Consider the following 12,270-nt stretch of genomic DNA (forward strand, 5'->3'; position numbering starts at 1 on the left):
TGAGCTGCACTCCCAGCTTTGGCCATCCTGGTCTACCAGGACATTAGTATACACTTAGTGCCATGGGCATCAAGGGGCCATGGGCACAGCTGGGACACAGCAGGGAGGAGGTGGAGAGCCAGCCCTTCCTGAGGATGGTGCCAGCAGGTGAGCAGAGCCCTTTGGCGATGGTCAAAGCACTGAGCCCTTGAGCCCTTCCCCAACCATGGCCACAGGTTGATGGGGGGCTTTAGAGGCACCCCCATCCCCAGCTGCAGTGGCACCAGGTGGCCGTGCCCTCTGTAGTTGCAGTCTTCAGGGTACCAGGGGATGGTGGGCTAGCATCTCCTAGGCAAATCCTGACTAGAAAGGAAATCGCTGGAAAGAGCAAATTTGGTTGAAGGTTTTATAGCTCACTCCAAAGCAGGGAAATGAGTTTTGTGCTGGGAGTGTAGAAGCACAAGTCCCTTCAGTCCATGTGGGCTTCAGAAACTAGGAGCAAAGTGGCTTGCAAGCTGCCTTTGGGGCACAGCGCTCGTCCCCCATGAGGTATCCGCATGCCGCAGAGCCAGGCCACGGTCTCCATTCAGCCATCTCCGTCTCACTCGTCCTCCTGGGCGGCTGTGGCTCCCCTGAGCCAGGTTTGGGGAGCAGGTGCGTCCCTTCCCCTGGGGCAGTGGTCACCTCCTCAGTGGCCTCCTCCACGTCCTCCTTCTCCTCCTCTTCCTCACTCCTTGGGCAGAGGAAGCAGCAGGGGAAGGCTTTGCAGGAGGACGGCAGGAGCCTGCTCAGCCCAGCCGGGAGCCCATATGCCTGGTTGGCTTTGCCTGTCTCTCCATGGGGATGTCGACTGCCTGCTCCAGCTCTCCATGGCCCCAGCTCAGAGAGCAGCCCTCGCTCTTCCAGGGTTCCTGCAAGCACAGCGATGAACAGGGCGATGGGAACCCCTTTCTCCAGCTGCACTGTCCCAGCCCACACCAGGCCCAGGACCCCCAGCAGGGCTGCCTGCAGGCAGAGCTGGTGGTTGGGGAACAGTCCCATGGCCAGATGCAGCCCTCAAAGCAGGGGCTCACGCAGAGTACCTAGAGCAGCCCCTCACCTGAGACTGTGTTCTCCAGGAGAAATGACAAGGAGCCAGTTAAGACAACAGGTGCCATGAGCAGGGAAAGGAAGAGGAGGTCCAGGGGCACCCAGCCTGCAGAGATGGTGCCACAATCACCCTGGACATCCCAGCCCAAGCAGGAAAGGGCCAGGAGCTGCCATGGCAGATCCAGGGGTTGGAGAGGGAGCTGCCTGCTGCTGTGAGCAGACCCAGCCTCCCAGGATATTAGAGAAGTGTGGTCACCATGCCACGGGACCTGAGGCTTTGCGTTCCCTGGGGAATGTCCCTGCTACCTGTGGCTAGATGAGCCAGAGCTGTGCCAAACCACCGCGGCACCAGCAGCGCCATGAACATGGCAAAACCAACGATGAAGATGTTCCTGCCCGAGTCGATATCCGCATACTGGAAGTAGGAGATCCCGGTGCCCACGGCTACGGCATACGTGACGCAGAGCACCCCTCCTGCGAGGGCCAGGAGTCAGGCAGCGCCAGGCAGGCTGCGGGCACCGTGGTGCAGGGGAATGGCAGGGTACCCACCGTGAGCAGCCAGCGGGATGCGGGTGAGGAGCCCTGCCAACCTTGGGGACATGCCCAGCACCACGCACGCCAGCGCGCTTACTTGCACCGAGAGGCGAGACCCAGTCTGGCAGAAAGGAGGACAGGAAAGTGAGGACAGGGAGCGTCGCTCCCTGCTCTGTCCCCCCCCACATCCTGCCATATAGACTTGCCTTTCCCAGTGATAACTCAGTGACAGCTTGGGTGCTACAGGTGCCTCACCCTTCCCAGTCCATTGCCTCTCCATCCCCTGCTGACCCTCCTCCCAGCTCCGGGCATACCTGCGTGAGGCCGGCGGCGCAGGCATTGGCGATGCTGGCGGCTGTGCCCCCCAGGGCGCCCAGCAGCCCTGCCAGGAGGCTGCCCAGCCCTTCTGTGCAGAGCCCCCGGTTGCAGGCATCAGGGGGCAGCCGGGGGGCTCGCAGCAGCCTGCCGCACAGCACGTAGCAGCCCACCGAGTTCATGCTGCAGCTGATGGCCATGGCAATGCCCACTGCCAGTGCCCGGGGGGTGAGCAGCGGCCACCCCCATTCGCCTGCAGCAGAAGGAGAAAGGATGGGTGATAGAGGCCCTGGCCAAAGGCTGATGGCTGCATGCAGCCTTGCTGGCCCCCACCTGCGTAGGGGATGCGGACCCAAGGGGCATGGAAGGTGCTGTTGGCCCAGGACAGCTGTGCCATGGCCAGGTCCAGTGATTCCCAGGGGATGTTGAGATGGTTGAGGATGGCACAGATGGTGCACACACCAGCAAATGGGAGCAGTACCTGCAAGGCAGCAAGGGGACACTCAGCAGGGCACCCTCCTCCCCTCCTGTGCCCCAGACAGCAGGTCCTTGTCCTGTCACCTCTCCCAAGGAGCCATGCTACATCCCCCCTTACCCCTGCAGGGAGCATCCCAGGCTCTGCTGCTCCTACACCCTTGAGCACAGGTCCCCTGTGCTCCCCCAGCAGCACCCACACCCTGGGAGCTGCACCAGGACTTCTCATCCCTGCCTCTGCTCCCAGCTCTGCTCTAGGGCCACTAAGTCCTACCTAACCCCACACCAAAGAACCAGGCTCAGAGAGAAGACCGGGTGCAGCAGAGGGAGCAGGAACAGACAAGCTATGGTACCGAGAATGTGCGCAGGGTGGGCACAGATGGCTCCATGGAGCCCCTCCAAGCCTGAGGCCAGGCACAGAAGGGCAGGCGGCAAGACCCCAGGTGCTGGGAGAAGGTGACAGTGAGGAGCACGAGCCTAGGACAAGGAGAACAGGTCACCATGCAGCATCATGGTGACAGGGCCCCAAAAGTGTGCCATGCACCATGAGGATGCCCCATTCCCATCTCCATGGTGAAGGGAAGCCCACGTACAGCAGAGCTACCACCCAGTTAGTGGAGCAGAAGAAAGCGGCCTCCTTGTATGCAGACAGCCCAATGATGGAGAGGCTGGGGGCCAGGACCATGGGCCCACAGTGCCGGGCTGCCCACCCGCACACACCAGACACTCCCAGCACCAGCTGAACCAGCCCAGAGACCAGCACAGCTCCAGAGACCTGCAGGAGGAAACGATGGGACCCATGTGGCAGGATACGTGGAGAGCAGACCAACACTTTCCCTTGGACACACTCCCGCTACGCCAGTAGTGTTACTTGTTCCCTGTGCTCTGCTCACTCCAGGCCCAAGGGAACACATGCACCCACATACACCATGAACCCTATTGCCTTTGCACATCCCCTTGTGTCCCCCCTATTCATGGCAATCCCCAGGAGCGCTGGGGGTGAAGGGATACAGGTGACACCTGGGGACAGGGACTCCCAGCCCAGTGCATGAGCACCCACCTCTTGCAGCGGGGCAGCCCAGCTCCCTGCAACAGTGCAGTGTGGTGCAGGGCATGCACTGGCCATGGCTGTGCCTAGAAGGGAATTTTGGACGGATGTGATGCACGTGGACACTGGGCTTCTGGAGCCAGGTCCAAGAGCACACAGCTTGAAGGCTGCTGGCCAGAGAAGGGCCAGCATGCCAGCATCCCCATTCCTATAAGCCCTGACCAGGTGGCAACCAGATGCTGTCAGGGGTCAGTAGGGTGCTGTGCACCACCATCAGAGGAGCCAGCAGGCAGGACTCCTTGCTGCTCCTCATCTCCACCCCATGTGCTGGCCACGTCCCCTGGCACTGGCATGGCCCCGGTCCTGTGGGACAAAGGCTCCAGGGCTGTGCTCACCGTTTCTGTCCATGCTGGCACCAAGGGACGGGCGGGAGCTCAGCACCATGGCAGGGATCAGGTACTCAAAGGATGGGATATGAACCAGCGGCAGCCTGGGGAAGGGGACAGCAAGGGCACATTAGGGAGGAAAAGGGACATGGCTGCTCCCAAAGCCCCTGCCTCCCTCAGAGGGCTGAGGGATGAGAAGGGTAGGAGATGAGAACCCCAAAGTGGCAGGAGGTCACCCCACATCCCAAATGTGTCCTTAGCATATCCCAAGCAGCAGCACATTGGATGTGCACAGAAGTCAGGGGCTTTTGCGAAAGCACACACCCAGCCTCTGTGGAGCATGGGCAGCACAGGCATCAGATGGGCTGGAGGAGCTGCATGTGATGCTGGAGCATGGCAGTGAGGAGCTAGAGGGAAAGCACAGCAGTTTTGCTAGAGGGATGTGTGAGACAGGAGGATGCAGTGATGGCAGGGAGGGAGAGAGCTGTGCAGAGATGCAGGGCAAGGGGCTGTCCTGGTGCCCCTTCCCCCCTCCAGCAAAGCCTGTCATCCCACAGCCTAGGAGGGGGCAGAGACATGCCCTGCCATGGCATCACCCTCCTCCATCTGCTTTGTCCCCTTGTTCTCACCAGCTCCCCAGGGTGGTCTGCAGCACCGTGGAAATACCACAGGCAAAGAGGCTGCGTGCCAGCAGCTCGCTGGTGGCCTGGCTGTGGGGTGGCTCCTCGGGCAGGGTGGGCAGCAGGAGGAGGTGGAAGATGCAGAGCAAGGAAGCCTGCACGGCCAGGTGCTGTGCAGAGAAGAGAGAGGGTGGTCACAACTCGCTGCAGCCCCCATTCCTGTCCCCCCCAGGTGGGTGCGTGCTCAGCAACACCCCCCGGCAGCATCCACCACTGCCCACTGCCCTCTCCACACACCCTGGCCAGAGCCCCATGCACCCTTTGCCCGGCAAGATGCAACCCCTGCCCTGCCACCTGCAAGGATCCCAGCCCTCTCCCTTTTGCCCCATCTCTGATCTCTGGCTGCTCACCACGGTCCTCCCTTACCTGAAGGGCTAAGCAACAGCTCAGCATCCAAGAGTACATCTTCTGCAGTGAGCAGGATGCGAGCACAGGGCTCCTGGCACCAGACACTCTATGGTGGCCCCCATTCATGCTCCTGCCTCCCCACTCTGTTCCCGGTTTGCAGTGCAGAGGGGGGGGCAGGCTTCCACCCCCCAAGGGATCCTCACAAGCCTCACGGGGCTGAACTTCCACCTTCTGCAGGAACTGCCTCAGGGTTAGCCATTAACTTGAGTTGGTGAGTAACCTGCCCTTGCAGCTAGGAATGCAAGTGTCACCCTGGGTTGTCACCACAAGAGCCAGGACACCAGACAGTACCAACTGCCCACAGCCTAGGTCCCATCCCTGCTTTTCGTGGTGCACAGGGCAGGGATGGACAGGGCCACAGAACAAACACCTCTTCCTTCATGTGCTTGGAACATCCCTACCAGGAGTACCTTCCAGCTCCAGGATGCTCTGCCTGTGCTTGTTCCTCCCCAGCACAGCAACCCCCTGCCCTCCTGGTCCAGCCCTTCACCATCATCAGACCCTGCAGGGCCTGTTAAAAGCTCCCCTCAGGTAATGCCATTTCCCTCAGAAGGCACCATGCCCATCCCAGGAGGGTCTCTGATGGGGATCTACCACGTCTCCCTTGCTCCTAGGAGGAGGGCTCTGAATATTGCCGCTGGACAAGGATGCCAGGGACAAGAGCTGTCCACTTGGCTGGCAAGGCTCCCAAGGGAGCATAGGCAGGAGGATGCTCATGTTTTTGTCACAGGGTAGCAGTGGCCGTGCCAGCAACCACAACAGTGACCCTGCCAAGCCCTTGTTGTTTGGGGCTCACTCATTAACTGGACAGACTTCAGAGAGCAAAGAGCAGTGGAGACCATACATTCCCCACATTCCCAAGCATGGGGAGCCTCCTCTCCCCCCCTGCCCCTGCCTTCCCCAGGCATCAGACCTAATGTCCCTCCGGTCACCAAAGAGCCTGGTCCCTCTTGAGCCTTGTGGGACAGGCTCACAGCGCTCCTAGGCTCACTGACAGCACTCAGGAGCTGCCTTGCACACCAGCTCAGGGAGCAAGCACAGCTCCTCACCAGGATAGGCATGCTGCCAGCACAGAACAGCTCAGCAGGATGAGGATGTGCACAGCAAGAACTACTTTTATTGGAAGAGATTTGCATCTACAAAAGAGTGAAAAACAGGTGTAAAATCCACAGTAAAAAGAAGGGGCAAAATGAGCTGGGCTGGTCAGCAGGACAAGGTGCCTTCTCCCCACCCCGAGGAGCGGTCAGGCACTGTTTGCTTACAGCCACTGAGAGCTGAGGTTTGGGATGGGGTCACAGAGCACCCCAATTTCAAAACACCCAACACAAGCAGGATAAGGATCAGCCTTAACCACACCCCACTACCTCCAAGCCCAGCAGGGCACAGCCACATCCCAGTCCCCTCTTGGTGTGACCCTTGTACCTCCCAAGAAGTGGCCTGGCAGTCCTCAAGGGCAATTGCTGCTACAGCCAGCCTGCTCGGGCCGCTCACTCTCCCCTCCTTCAACCTCCTCTCCCCTAAACCCAGGCACCCCACCTCCTCCTGGAGCACCCTGCCCCCTGGGATCACTGCCCAGCCCCTCCACCCAGCACACACAGCCCCAGCATCCTACATCCCACATGCCACCTCCGCCCAGCACCACCAAGGGCCACCCACTGGCTCTAGGAAGAGGTACAACAACCTCCCTTGCTCTAGCACTCCAGCCCAAGAGCACCCCATTTCTACACTCCAACTAGTAGGTTCCCACCCCAGCACCCCAACAGCAAACCAACTCTGCCCCAACCTGTCCCAGCAGCCCCCAAAGTGAAGGACACCCCTGCCCTGGGAGGGGAACACACAAATGCTGGTTTGGAAGTAACGCAGGGGCCTCCAGCCCCATGCAGCCCCAGGGATTAGGGGTCCCAAAGTGCGAGGAAGTGAGTTGTGCCACACTAGGAGGGAAGGGGAAAGGGGCTGCTGGCCCATGCTCCTAGCTGGGAAAAATGAAACTCTTGATTCTACTGAGATCCATGGCAGTGTGCAAGGAGCACTGCCTCAGCCCCAGGGGGTCCAGCCAGTCCTTGCGGTTGGGGCCTGCATCCCACGTGGGGCCTGCACCGGCTGAGCACGCATGGCAGTGGAGCGCCGGGGGAACCGGGAGCATGGCAAGTCCAAAGGGGCCAGGTTGGCTCGGGGCTGCAGCAGCGGTGGTACGGTTTGACTTCTCACAGGCAGTGGGTACTCTCCGGAAGGGGCCTTGCAGGGGGTTCCTGTGTTGGGTTAGATCAGGTGCCTTTGGGTAGGACAGAGCCGTCATCACGCTGCCCCACAGGTAGAGCGCGGTCGCCGTGACACCCCCTCGACGCGGCTCCTCGGTTGTCTTGTTCTCCCCTGGGCAATGGGCGCTGCTAGCTGGAGAGACGTCAGGCAACTCGGGCTGGGGCTGCTCAGGGGCTGGGGCTGGCTGGGCATCCAGCTGGCAGCTGCCCTCCTCGGGGAAGAGCGCAGGCCGGGGGGCTGCAGGGCTGACGCTCCTCATGCACACAGACCGGTGCGCCATGGTGACAGAGGCAAAGACAGCAGCAAACCCAGTCAGGTACACCACACCCAGGAGGCAGGCCAGCTGCAGAGAAGCCAACGGTTAGACCAGACCCTGCAGCAGCACCCCACAGCCAACTGTGACTCAGCAGCTGTGATGGCAAACAGCACCACCAGCGCTGGATGCTGGGGAGCGGGCAGCCATGCTGGCAACAGCAGGTGGCTCACAGCCTGTTCCAAGTAGGGCCTAAATACCACAAACCAAAGCTCCCCAACTAAAATCTTAACAGCTCAAGTTTAAATCCCCAGTCAGCACCCAGTTCTCACTATGACCTTGCACCATGACTTGTGGGGCTGCAGTCCAGCACAGGGCACAGGCTAACCCAGCACCAGGCTCCGGTGCCTCAGGCAGCACAGCTGCAAATCAGCATCTTCTGGCTTCTGACAGCTTCCCTTTTCAACAGGGAATAAACCAAGCTGCTGCTCCCAGTGTGAAAGAGGGTTCTGCTCCAAATCCATGGGTCCCATGTTCTTGCAAGTAGCTGCTGTGTCATGCTCTTACCTTCACCACTTGCTGGTAGAACTGGCCCAGCACATGCTGCCACATAGACTGCTCCATGAGGACACACAGATCCGTGTAGGTGAACCAGCCACGCCACATGCCCTGCTTTTCTGCCACACTGCAGGAAAAAAAATAGGGAATGGTGGACATGGCACAAACCTTCCTCATCAAAGAAGCTTCAGCCCAGGCAGGCTCGGAGAAGACCCTGCTCAAGGTCTGTAGAAAGCAGCTGCAGAGCCTAGTGAAGGCTCATGGGTACCCCAACCTCTTATTTCAGAGCAGCAGGGCTAGCTCTGAGCAGGGGCAGAGCCAGGGCTGCTGGTGGATGAAAGGCTCACTCTCACCCCAACACACACACCTACCGTCCTTCCAGCCAGCTCAGCACTTCAAACAGCTCCCGGGGATCTGTGTAGAGACTCCAGTCCTGTGGGGACAACAGTGAAAGGTCAGGGCGGGCAGGACAGGCCACCCAGCACCCAGACACGTCCTTCTATTCCTTCATGGGAGTACATAGTCAGCTGCAGTGGCAGCCGCACTTACAATGGCACTCAGGAAGTTCATCTCCAGCGTGTTCATGGTCTGGACATCCACCTTCCCTGCTGCTCCCCACTCGTCGTTGAACACCTCCTCCTCCTCACCCTCATCATACAGGTACTTACTGGCAACCATCTAAAAGCAGCACAAAGGACAGGATCTCAGTCCCTCCTGTGCTCCTCCAGGCCTCCCTCCAACCCAGTTACCCCCCTAGCCCACACCACTCACCATGGAGATCAGGAAGAGGTCTGAAGATGAGATTTGCTTGAGGTATTCGGGGTTCCGGTGCCGGAGTCTCTCAATGTAAACCAGTGCCAGCATCATGGAGCAGGGTGAGATGCAAGCTTCCCTGTGCCACAGAGCAACAAACAACTCAAAGGTTATCTGCATGCTACACACATCCCAGCCTCCAGAGCACAACTTGGCTGCCCCCTCCCCATGTAGGTAGTGGAGAGGTTTAGTAAACAGACAACTAGATACACCCCAGCCTTGCCAGCTCCATGCTGGCTGTCCTGAGCTGCAGCATAAGAAAGGGCCACCTGCCCCCAGCTTCTCTGACACTCATCAGGCTTAAGCACAAAGCCAGTGCTGGCCCAGGGGGACAGAAGTGAATCATAGGTAAAACCAGAGCTCCCAGTTCTGACATGGGACAGGAAGGGACAGGTTTTGCTTCTTACCGAGATACATGAGACACGTATTTCTTCTGGAGTCTGCGGATAGGGCTGGGAGCCACTTTCTGCAGCAACTCCACAGCAATATCTAGGACAGAAAATGCAGCAAAAGGGTCTTAGACCCATATGACACAGTCCACTCACACCCTTTCCCTTTGCCCCACAAGCCCGTTGAGTCTCGGTGTTTGCTCAGCCTCTCAAGTTTAAATTCAGCTACGAAGGTAGGACGGGCCTTATCAGAAGGCAGGGATGACGGAGGAGCAAACAAATGGGCAGTAGAGCCAGACCAAAGCAGGAAGAGGATGTGAGTGTCCAAGGCCCAGCAGCATTGCCAGATCAGCATGACTGTGTCATGGGGAGTTACCAGCAGTCAGTGCAAAGGCTAGCACTCTCCCCTCATCCACAGGACCTCAAGCAGCCCTTTCAGACACCTTTTCAAACACCACATCTTCCCCGTCCTTTGCTCCCCTCCAACCAGCATCCTCCTCCTCTGGAGCTCGTCAGCATTGATCCAGCTTCTCTCACACCACAGCTCCCCTCGAGATGATGATGGACAACATATTAATGTGAGCAGGAGCCTGAAGGCACTGAACAGGGTATGGAAGCAGCAATACAGTGGAACCTCAACTCATTTCAGCTCGTTTCCCCTGCACTCACAGATGTACCTCAGCATTCAAGCACGTGAAAAGGCCAGAGACTGATGGATGCTGGCAGATGACTTCAGCAGCTCCCGTCTCACTTCTCAGCATGATAGGACCAACTGAGAGCATCCCAAACACTAGTCTGGTGCTTGGCAGAAAGTATTTGACAGGCAACTCCAGCTCCATTTTGCTGCCAAGCCCTTGCCTGACAGAGTCAAGAACAGAGCTCATCCCAGCAGCCTTGCGTTTCCATCACCACACCTCTTCTCTCCCCACCCTTCCTTTCCATGTCTTTCCAGCAACTAAGAGAATGGCTGCAGTCCCACGGGAACTACTTGCCCAACAGCAGCCACCAAGCTCAAAACCACGCTGTTCTAAGGGACCTCTCCAGGTAATTCAAGCTGCAGCACTGCTAAGATCCACAGCCAAGCAGGCCCAGCTCCCAGCCTCCTGCACTGCTGCTGCTGCTCTCTCTGCCCTGCTCAGCCACCCTTGTGCCACTACACCAGCAGCACAGAGGCAGCAGCAATGCTCCAAGTGATAGAAAGTACACGAGGCGCCCCCAGGCTCTGCCCCAATGTAAAACCCAATTCTTCAGCCCACAGATCCAATCCATGACAGCATGTCCTGCCCTAGAGGGCACAGAGAGCAGCCGATTGCTGTCCCCATCTCACAGCCATGGCACACTGATGGTGGTTATGGTTCTTCCTTTCCAGAAGGAACTAATTCACTTTTCAATGTCTCTCCTCAGCAGCCCCATACTACCTCCTGTAACCATACCCAGTGCCAAAGACCTTTTCCAGTTCCTTCTGCTACTCTGGACTCTTCCCACTATCACCTCTATCTTGTTTGAAGAGCAGTGCCATAAACTCGCCATGTAGCAGCGGCACAGCTGTACAAGGACAGATGTCATTGCCCTAGGCCCTGTTCTTGACAGTAGCTGATAGCAGCTGGCAAAGGCAGGCTGTAAGAGCAGATAAAGCCTGCAGAGATATTCTCTGCGTGTTGCTCCTGCCCCCAGCTGAGGGAAGGAGGCATATCCTGGGTGCAAGGTAGTCTTTATAGTTAATAGCTCTCAAGACAGTCTTCTTCCATGAATGTGCCCTTTGAACTTCCAACACCAGTTGCTGTGGAACAGTCCCATCTTGTGCCTGGGTGTGACAACATCCCCAAAGACGAGCCACATGCCTCCCTTGTCTGAACTCGTGACTCCCAGCAGCACCCAGGCAGCTGCCCTGCCCTGCCACCATGCACCCAGCAGCCCCCTCCTCACTGAGGTACATCACACGCAGCCTCCTGGTGACTTCAGACTGCTTCCCCAGCATGCACCTAATAGAAACACTAACACAACCACACTGTGAAGGCCCTCTACCAAACCACTGCTTGCCTTTGAGCGCTCCTCTCCAGCGTCACCTGTACCAGCTCCTCAGCCTCAACCCAACCACATCCTTCCGCTCCCTCACACATAGCTGAATCAACAGGGAAAAAAACAACAGGAAAACAGGGCATGATCCAGACAAACAGAGAGCAGGATGTGTCCCCCTGGTGCTCAAAACTCCAAGTTTAAACGAACTCCCCAGTACTCTGCAGAGTACAAGAAGCCATCCAAGACACCTCTTATAGGCACAGGGACACAGCCTTCACTGCCAAGGAATTTACAAGCAACCTAGAGGCCTCTGCGCACCCGCCAAGTGCCAAAAATGCAGCAGTGGGCCAGGCAGGGCAATAAAACAGAGAGCAGGAGCCATGAGGCTCTGGCACCCTGCCCACGGTGCTGCGCAGAGAAAGGGAGGCTGGGCAGGGGTGGGATTTGGCACTGGCAGGGAGCGGGTGACTTGTTGGTCTCAGCCCCTGGGCTACTTCCAACCCCCTTGACTCAGCATTCCCATATGGGGGCACTCAGCAACCCACCTGCCACAGGGCTGGAGAGATTATCCAGGCTGCAGTCTTTATCCCGGCCATAATAGAGCCGCTTCCGCACTCTCTCGCTCAGCTGCTGGTGCCTGGGCAGGAACTACGGGCAGACAAGGGTTACGTGAGAAACGCCCTGCCCGCTGCCCACACCAGCTCCGGGGTACAGCGGGCCGGCAGGGCCCCCCGAACCCAGCCAGGGGACGGGCTGCGCGGTTACACGGGGCTCTTCAGGGCCAGCGACTAAGGGGGGAGCACCCCGGAGGTGCAGAGCTGGGGGCGGGCCGAGCCGAGGACACCGGGGTGGGACTCACCGTGAACTCCTGGAACCCGCCGAGGGAGAAGGTGCCCTCCTCGTCCAGCAGCAGCCCGTCCAGCTCCATCCCACCCGACCCCGGGCCGGGGGCTGACAGGTCCCCTCCGGGGGTGCCGGGTCCGCTGCGAGGCCGCGCCCGGTGACCGGAGCGGAGGCCGCGGAAGCGCCGCTAGGCCCAGCTCTGTCCCCGCTTCCTGTTCCGGTG

The 12,270-nt window shown here is 58.9% G+C and overlaps 2 protein-coding genes across 3 annotated transcripts; both read right to left on the reverse strand.

Annotated features, from left to right (window-relative positions):
* Window positions 1-371: 371 nt before the first annotated feature.
* SLC23A3 (solute carrier family 23 member 3) lies at window positions 372-5,290 on the reverse strand. Of its 2 annotated transcripts, XM_030486911.2 has the most exons (12): window positions 4,872-5,290; window positions 4,455-4,615; window positions 3,835-3,929; window positions 3,452-3,525; window positions 2,985-3,166; window positions 2,745-2,868; window positions 2,251-2,398; window positions 1,917-2,170; window positions 1,618-1,723; window positions 1,375-1,542; window positions 1,079-1,174; window positions 372-890 (listed from the first exon to the last, which is right to left on the reverse strand). In XM_030486911.2, exons 1-12 carry the CDS (start codon window positions 4,977-4,979, stop codon window positions 472-474), a joined length of 1,935 nt encoding a protein of 644 aa, XP_030342771.1. In that variant the 5' UTR covers window positions 4,980-5,290; the 3' UTR covers window positions 372-471. The 2 variants fall into 2 exon arrangements, with proteins under 2 accessions (XP_030342771.1, XP_030342772.1); XM_030486912.1 differs by lacking the exon at window positions 4,455-4,615 and having other exon boundaries at window positions 4,872-4,956.
* A 720-nt stretch (window positions 5,291-6,010) lies between these two features.
* CNPPD1 (cyclin Pas1/PHO80 domain containing 1) lies at window positions 6,011-12,265 on the reverse strand. Its single transcript, XM_030486915.1, has 8 exons — window positions 12,064-12,265; window positions 11,750-11,852; window positions 9,204-9,285; window positions 8,755-8,875; window positions 8,533-8,661; window positions 8,355-8,416; window positions 7,993-8,110; window positions 6,011-7,515 (listed from the first exon to the last, which is right to left on the reverse strand). Exons 1-8 carry the CDS (start codon window positions 12,130-12,132, stop codon window positions 6,883-6,885), a joined length of 1,317 nt encoding a protein of 438 aa, XP_030342775.1. The 5' UTR covers window positions 12,133-12,265; the 3' UTR covers window positions 6,011-6,882.
* Window positions 12,266-12,270: the final 5 nt, after the last annotated feature.

The sequence above is a fragment of the Strigops habroptila genome, chromosome 5 (assembly GCF_004027225.2).
Source record: "Strigops habroptila isolate Jane chromosome 5, bStrHab1.2.pri, whole genome shotgun sequence".
In the NCBI taxonomy this organism is placed as follows: domain Eukaryota; kingdom Metazoa; phylum Chordata; class Aves; order Psittaciformes; family Psittacidae; genus Strigops; species Strigops habroptila.

What these genes read in the sequence shown, in the direction of transcription:
- SLC23A3 (XM_030486911.2), bottom strand. Translation starts at nt 4,979, where the DNA reads ATGAATGGGGGCCACCATAGAGTGTCTGGTGCCAGGAGCCCTGTGCTC. An exon ending in TGCCAGCATGGACAGAAACG is followed by an intron (nt 3,526 to 3,834) that starts GTGAGCACAGCC and finishes ATTCCCTTCTAG; the next exon opens with GCACAGCCATGGCCAGTGCA. An exon ending in CCTGGAGAACACAGTCTCAG is followed by an intron (nt 891 to 1,078) that starts GTGAGGGGCTGC and finishes CTGTGCTTGCAG; the next exon opens with GAACCCTGGAAGAGCGAGGG.
- CNPPD1 (XM_030486915.1), bottom strand. Translation starts at nt 12,132, where the DNA reads ATGGAGCTGGACGGGCTGCTGCTGGACGAGGAGGGCACCTTCTCCCTC. An exon ending in ACCTCTTCCTGATCTCCATG is followed by an intron (nt 8,662 to 8,754) that starts GTGAGTGGTGTG and finishes TGCTGCTTTTAG; the next exon opens with ATGGTTGCCAGTAAGTACCT. An exon ending in TGAACTTCCTGAGTGCCATT is followed by an intron (nt 8,417 to 8,532) that starts GTAAGTGCGGCT and finishes TTGTCCCCACAG; the next exon opens with GACTGGAGTCTCTACACAGA.